Raw genomic sequence first — 8514 nt, 5'->3', positions numbered from 1 at the left:
TTTGATAAATATAACGTTCCTACGCAATTCCGTCGTAGGAGTTAAATGTCCTACGGAAATTCCGTAGGAACGTATTACTAATTGTCGTTCATTGTTGTACGTTTCTAACCGCGGATTTTCGTAGGAAACTTCGAATATTCCGTAGGAGCATGTATTTAATTAAGCAAAATCGACTTGATTTTAGAGCATGCCAAATTGCCCAAATTCCTGCTCAAAATAATAAACGCCCATTCTCATCACTCAACCGCATAGCGGGAGGCCACAATTCAAAACAAAAAATGCAATATAGTACTAAATTTCAAGTTTTTCATAAATGAAAATAACTTAAGTGTTACGTTACGAACATAAAAGTTCATCAACTACAAAGCATGTTATAACCATCAAAATATCCTTTAAACGTAATATAAAGTCATCTAAACCATCCCAAATGACGTTTCTCCTCCACTACTTCCATCTTCATGGGGATCTCGGTGGAAAGTGAACTGGGAGCATGTGGCTGAAAGCGTGTTCAATGTTTCTTGCATCTTCATGATTGTTTCATCTGTCTCTTTGAATCACGCTTGAGTCTCCACCTTTAACTTTTGATTTTCTTCTTTAAGCTGTGCATTCTCCGCTTGCACCCTACTAAGTATCCCAGTACCAACATAAAAAGTAGCGGTAGATCCGGGTGTTGAATAAGTAGACGGCCTCTTGATATACATATCAGCAGCACTACCGAGGCCATACAAATGCCCCTTTTTATAGCCGCCCACAATTTCAGCGAAAAGTTCATCTTCATCAAAATCTTCTTCTACAATTTCTAATGATTCGCTTCCGAGATTCAAATTTTTTCTACAATAAAAAAACAAACACAATAAGAATTAAAATATTTAACCTAATGTTAGAATAAAAATAAAGGCTGATGCTAGTATATTATTCTCACCTTTGTTTTTGCGGCCTTCTCATCAGTGAGCACACCATTGTGGGTATGAACTTGAATGAATAATTCAAAAGCAGTTGGTTTTTTCCCTTCTTTATCTTCTCTAATCTGTTAAATCAAATTTTATAGACAATTAAGTATATAAAATATGTAAATATTCTATTTGTTTCATATTGTGAAAATAACAAAAGAAATATAGATTTGATTTGTTTACCATTCGCTCTGCTAGCTCAATACTAGAAATAGAACCCATGTTATGAGTTCCTGGAATTTTGCCATCAACCGCGTGCTTTGCCCGATTAGCTTTTCCGCTTTCGGACATCTTTTTAAAAGCATCACTATTTCTATAAGCTTTTAGTTGGGCAAAAGAGGTCGCTGGCATCCAATCGGGCTTCTCATCATCAGTGTTCACATCATGGAGTATATCCCGAAGACGATCTTTTACTTTATCAAAAAAAGCCCTCTTAACATCGGCCTCCGGGTCCGATTCGTAAACAACCTTATCCTACAAGGATATAAAAAAATTGAACAAGTAAAAAACTATAATTTTATTAAAGGTAGTTCTGTAACAAAACTAAAAATATTTTTACCTTGAAGACATTCCACCAGTGTACACAGACCTCTTCAGGAGTCTTTCTCCAAGTTGGGCAAAAAACGGTGAAGTGAGTCCTTATTGTAGTCGCAACTTCTTGTGAAACATCCGGATGACCAAACCTAAAACGCAAAATCCATACTGCATAAGATGGTCCATTTACCACTAATAACACAGCCTTTATGTAATTTATGTGACATACAGTGCAAGTGAACACCAAAAGTTCAAACTAGTACTAATAACACAACCTTTAGTTACTGCAATTATCATTACTACTAAAGCTAATATGGGAATTGAAGATTTTAAAAGAATTATGCAATGAGTTTAATATATAAAGCAGATGGTATTATTCAGAACAAAAAGTATTGATTCACAGTTCACACTTCAAATTTCACAGGGAAAACACGAGCTAAGTGATTCAAATTTCACAGGGAAAAGATGAGCTAAGTGTGTGTCTTCATGTCACTATATATGGAGTAACTTTATAAACATACTTACCACATATTATCCTCGGAAGATAAAATGATTTTCCCATCTTGAGTCCTCGGGGCTGTTGTCTTCTTAAAGTTTTTCTTTCCCTTTACAGATACTTGAGTAGACACCTCGTTGTCTTCGATTTAAGGAGTAGTTTCTCCACTTGGTATGCTCGAACGACTTCTTTTTCGACCTCCTTTTCTCCCCCCTGGCATAATTAACTACTAAACTAATAGAAAAAAATATTAGATAAAACAAAAAAGTTAGAATGTCAATTACAGAAAGTAAATGATTTGAAACATAAGAACTTAGTATAACGAACTAGTAAAATATTACATCAAAATGTAAAGATAAATAGACATGTCCATAATATAAATATAAAAAAAAAAGAAAAATAAATTGTGCAAATATAAAATTATATCTCAGTAATTATCATCGTGTTCATTTTTCATTTTCAATATCATCATCATCATCATCGTCATTATATTCTCCTCCTTCCTCTTCCTCTTCCTCTTCCTCTTCCTCTTCTTCTTCATCATCTTCATTCTCATTCTCTTCATTTTCATCCAAAATTAAATCATCCTCCTCCTCCTCCTCCTCCTCCTCCTCCTCCTCCTCCTCCTCCTCCTCCTCCTCCTCTTTAGTGCCACCATAACCTAATTCATCTTCATTAATCACTGACAAAATGGAATGTTCTGTGACCAAGTCTTCTTGAAAAACAACTGAATCGACAGGGGTATCAATGTGTGTTCTGGCCTTGGTCTTAAACACGGCCCACCATGGATCATTCTTTTTGGAGTTTGGATAAGATGAGAAATAAATTTGTTGAGCTTGATGAGCCAAGATAAATGGTTCATATTTTTGATATTTCCTAGTATGATTAACTTCGACGAGTTTATATTTCTCATGCACTTGCATACCTCTACTTGAGTTATCCATCCAATCACATTTGAACCAGATAGCCTTATATATCTCTCGACTTCCAGCATAACTTAACTCAATGACTTCTTGTAAGATACCATAGTAGTCATTATCTTCATCAGAACTAACACATACCCCGTAGTTCATTGAAGTTTTATGTTTTCCATAAGTGAATGTGTGAAAATTAAACCCATTAATTGAATAACGTGTCCATGATTGAACCTGTTTAGATGGACCCATTGCTAAAGCTTGTAGCAAATCATTGTCATTATTCAAACCAATCACCTATGATAAATGAATGAGTTAATTAAAAAATAAAGTTATGTGAGTAGTAATAATATATTAAATGTTGTTCAACTCTAGCGCTTACTTGATCTTTAAACCACATTGGAAATTCTACATCGAATTTACTCCAAACATCATTTGAGGAAAGTTGAGGATGTTGTTTAATAATAAAATCCTCGAATTTCCTGAAATTAAAACATGTAACTTTTTTTTATATATACACAATAATTTATGCTTCCTAAACTTATGTGATATTATTTAAGAAAGATGATCTTACTGTGCAAACTCTTCTAATACGTCTTCACAATTGGTTAGAACATAAATGTGAGCACGGTCATATTCATTGTCATCCAAGTACCTTTTTTTACCCTTTGAACTAGGGGTACCCTTCGCGTCTTGTTGGAAAATCTCGGGTAAAATTGAATCGGCTTGTTCTTTCGAGCCAAGATCAAGATCTTTTGTTTTTGTGTCTATATGCTCTTCAAAGTAGATAGAACAAAAGTTCGATATCTCTTCCGTTAAATAAGCATTGCATATAGAACCCTCAACACGAGTTTTATTACCAACTTTACGCTTCAAGTGGTTTAGAAACCTACACAATTACTAAGATTATAATGAATGTTTTTCATAGTTAACTTAACTTATCATGAAATGTAATTAAAATATTTACCTCTCAAAAGGGTACATCCACCTATACTGAACGGGTCCACCAACTTTTGCTTCATATGGTAAATGAACCGGTAAATGTTCCATGGAGTTGAAAAAAGAAGGGGGGAAAATCATTTCTAATTTGCATATGATCTCCGCAATGTTTTTCTCTAGACGAGTCATATCATTTGTTTTAATAGTTGAAGCACACAAATCCCTAAAAAACTGACTAATCTCAGTTATTGAATTCCACACATTTGTCGGAAGTAGTCGTTTAAAAGCAACGGGTAAGAGACGCTCCATAAATACATGACAATCGTGGCTTTTCATTCCATGAAGCTTAAGTTCTTTTAGGTCCACACACCTACTCACTTAGATGCATACCCATCTGGGAACTTTAAATTGGACACCCATTCACACAACTCTTTCTTTTGAGATTTGTCAAGAGTGAAAGGAGCCTTGGGCACATCCCCGCTCTTACGGATATGTAATTTCGGACGATGACAAAAAAGACGCAAGTCTTTTCTTGAAGTTATGGTGTCTTTTGTTTTCTTTTTTCACATCCATCACCGTGTTAATCAACATCTCAAAGAAATTCTTCTCAATATGCATAACATCCAAGTTGTGTCTAATAAGTAATGATTTCCAATAAGGAAGCTCCCAAAAGATACTTCTTTTTGACCAACCATTTTTCAATTTTTTCAATTCCTTAAACTCTTCCGGAGTACCACTGATCACCGTTGGAAAGTTTGATACCCGCTCCCATACTTCTTGTCCCGATAATATTGGAGGTGCAAGATCCTTTTCGATTGTATCCCTTAAGAAAGCATTCTTGTTATTTCGAAAATGATGATCCGTTGATAAGAATTGTCTATGACAATCAAACCAACTCTCTTTCTTCCCAAATGGAAGATAAAAGGATTTAGTTTTCTCCATACAATAAGGACATGCATGGTGTCCAACAGTGGACCAGCCGGACAACATGCCATATGCTGGAAAGTCATTGATGGTCCAAATAAGGGCTGCTTTTAGATAAAAATTTTGTTTCTTGGAGACATCGTATGTGAGTACACCAATCTCCCACAATTGTTTCAACTCCTCCACCAAAGGTTGCATGTAAACATCTATGTTTTTTTTGGGATTATTAGGACCAGGAACAACCAATGATAAAAAAATAAATTGCTTCTTCAAACACAACCAAGGCGGTAGGTTATACGGCGTTACCATTACCGACCAACATGAGTATGATTTCCCAAACTGGCCAAATGGTTTGAAACCGTCAGTGCAAAGACCTAGACGAACATTACGAGGATCACTAGCAAAATCAGAATAGGTTGAATCAAAAATTTTCCACGCATCACTGTCACTTGGATGAGCCATTGTCCCACTAACACGGGGGTTCTCCTTATGCCATCTCATTTGAGCTGCAACGTGTTTTGTTGCGTAAAGCCTTTGTAACCTAGGTGTAAGCGGGAAATAAGTTAAGACATTATGTGCCACTCGCTTCCCCTTTGAATTTTTTTCGTACCTATCTAAGGAGCACTTGCTACACTTCTCAAGTAGTGCATCCTCCTTCCAGAAAAGCATATGTCCTTCAGGGCATGCGTCAATCTTTTGATGAGGAAGTTCTAAACCCTTAAGAATCTTTTTCGTGTTGTAAAATGTTCTCATCATAGAATTATTCTCTGGGATAACATCCTCAATCATCGATGCAAACCCATCCACGCATCTATGAGCTAAATTGAACTCACATTTTAAAGTTATCATTCTTGCAGCCGCTTGCAACAAGGAAACTTTGCTCCCCTCGTAAAACGGTTCTACAGCGGCATGTAGCATGTCAAAAAATAACTTCGACTGGGAATTTGGAGACTCTTCATCTTCGATAGGAGGTTCCTCTAACATATCTAACACATTAGAACCTAAAGCATCGACCACCATTTCCCTATATGTGTTGTCAAATGCACTAGATTCTCCCTCATTTTGGGTGAACTCTTCACCGTGACTAGTCCAATCATAATAATGTGGACAAAAACCTTTGCCTTAAAGATGCGTTTTTACTTCATATTCATTTAAATATTTCAATTTCTTACACTTCGAACATGGACACCTTAGTTTTTTTTCCAATTGAAAATCTTGTTGACTCTTAGCGTGTTGTATGAATTCACGAACTCCATTTATAAACTCAATCCTAGGCCATTTACTCTCATCCAACCTTTCATACATCCATTCTCGATTTGATCTCTTCATTATTAATCTACATAAATAATCATACAAACTAAATCAACTCTACCAAATCTAAGCAAATTTCATAAAGTCAAAATTAAATGTATGATTATAGAATAGAATTGGCTAAGTGAACCTTCTACGATATATGTAAGCCAGCATGAAGACAGGGTATCAAAAATAGATCCACAATAAAAGCAAAAACTAAGTCCACAAATGCATAAATTTAATTAGCTATTACTGGATTTTCTTTGCTCTCTTTGTTCCTAGCATGATTAATTATTTATTGATTCATGTGATCATGTCTTTCTGGTAGCTTAGTTTTTTCTTGAGAAATATTCTGTGTGTTTTTTAATTTTGTTTTTCTTTTAAACAATCTGCACCCTTTTTACATCAATTTCCGTTGAAGACAGTCTTAACTTACGATGGCTCTCAAATCCGATTAAAATAAAGATTAAATAAAAGAAGATTGCAAGAGGTCTTAAATTAATACTCTCTTAAATAAAGATGGTGATAGTTGAAACAGGTACTATACATACACTCAATAAACTACATATAAAAAAGGCTAACTACATCAGTTAGACGTATCCTTTTCAAAGGAGTGTGTTTTACTCTTTATTTGTTAACTAAAACTACTTTGCGTCTGACTCTCACGATCAAACAAATAGAATCTTTATTCATTACTCCCTCTGATTTTTTAGAAAGATTAATTAATGAGAATAATCTATATTATGGATGCCCTTCGTATACCACTCCAAACCATGCTTTAACTAACTATAATCCGAACTATCCTACTCCCTTCTCTAATTGCACTTGTCCACTTTATTTACCTCTTAATCCCGGTTATCTATTATATCGTTTATTTATTGCTCATTCCCTTCTTCTTCTTTGTTCTTTCTCAATTTTTTTCGTGTTAATTTCACTTTTCCTGTTGTTTTTCTTCATTGTTCTTTCTCTCTTCTTCCTGTAAACTCTTAATTTTCTTAATCCTAATCCTAATCCTAATCATAATCATGTTAGTTTTCTTAATCCTAATCATCATCATCTTAATTTTCTTAATCCTATTCATCATCATCATCTCTGTTTTAGTTTGCACAAAATCTCATTTGTGACGGCGATATCCGTCATAAGCTTGTGACGGATACCATTTCCTCTCACAAAATACCCATGAGAGGTGAGTGGGGAAGCACATGGGGGGTGCCTCACCTTGTCCCCTCTCTCTTTTTGTGACAGGTCACAAGCTTGTGACGGGATTAGCTCGTCACAAGCAAGACGCTTTGGTTTGTTTGACCTTTGTCAAACATCTACAAACTTTTATCGTTAACCTTCTGAGAATCTGAATTCTTGTTTTCTTAACTTTTATGAATGGATCTTAATTTGTGAAAAAAAGATAGGTGATGATGAAACAATTTCTACACAACTCATTTTCCATTCAAATTCAGGAACACTTTAAGCTCACTGGAGGAACCTACTCACAAGTTCATTAGTTTACTTCTCATTCAGATTTATGGGTATGTGCATAACCTTAGAAAGCACAATTTTGGCCAACTAAAAACAATTTTTCTGTCCAGCCATAACAATTTGCTAAAATTTGAACTTGGATACGAATTATGGAGCTTTGGAGTATTAAGAAGATGCACCTTCACTCTAGTAACATCCTAGACTCCTAATTATGTCCGTCTCAAATAGCCACTTACATTTCAACCACACTTTCAAAGGGTTTACTAATCTCACATTCATTAATCAAGGAGGCTGACTATCAGGAATACCATTGAAGGGTCAAAGTAGGCTAGCTGGTTAAATTGTGAAATAGACCAAAGGGATCATATTAACAGCAAAATTAGAATTTGAAGTGTACCCGGTCCATTACTACGACAGTTCCATCAATTATTATACATCCAAACAGAGAAAGCATTACATGGTCATATTTAATCAACAATAAGAAATCACACACAAACTCATCACACAATCACATAAACAATTCAATTTCAAATGAAAAATATCAATAAATTAGCAAAAGAATGGTTAGGGCTTAAATTTATTACCAGAGTTAAAGGAAATAATAGAGGAGGATGAAGTATGGCACCGGGTAAAGCAGAGGCGACGTGGTGGGAGACGGCGAGTTGGGGCGAGCGACGACGAGTTGTGGCGAGCGACGACGAGCAGGTTGATGCAATTGGTAGTCGAGTGGTTTTTGCAGAATAGGTATAGTATAAAATTATATCTAATATCTAATTGACTAAATTACTTAAGGTTTTTTTACTAAATTTATATGGGCCTACAGAAATTATTACTTTCTAAGGGTATTCCGTCGGAACAGTAATTCAAAGTGGACCATATTACCGTAGGAACCTACAGCCCACCGTAGGAATGTTTTCATTCCGACGACTCAATCGGTCGGCCATTGTCGGATGAGTTTTGCGCCAACTTTTTCATGTTTTCCCTCCATTAA

At 35.4% G+C, this 8514-nt stretch overlaps 1 protein-coding gene across 1 annotated transcript; it reads right to left on the bottom strand.

Moving 5' to 3' along the window:
* Positions 1 to 554: 554 nt before the first annotated feature.
* On the bottom strand, positions 555 to 8268 carry LOC141652444 (uncharacterized). Its single transcript, XM_074459913.1, has 6 exons — positions 8108 to 8268; positions 2010 to 2214; positions 1510 to 1633; positions 1134 to 1424; positions 923 to 1027; positions 555 to 734 (listed from the first exon to the last, which is right to left on the bottom strand). The coding sequence occupies exons 2-6, from the start codon at positions 2012 to 2014 to the stop codon at positions 555 to 557; spliced, it is 705 nt and encodes a 234-aa protein (XP_074316014.1). The 5' UTR covers positions 2015 to 2214; positions 8108 to 8268.
* Between the last annotated feature and the right edge of the window lie 246 nt (positions 8269 to 8514).

This window comes from Silene latifolia, chromosome 1, assembly GCF_048544455.1.
Source record: "Silene latifolia isolate original U9 population chromosome 1, ASM4854445v1, whole genome shotgun sequence".
Taxonomy (NCBI): Eukaryota; Viridiplantae; Streptophyta; class Magnoliopsida; order Caryophyllales; family Caryophyllaceae; genus Silene; species Silene latifolia.
Note: the sequence above shows the minus strand (reverse complement) of the source record. Positions and strands in the feature narration are given on the sequence as shown.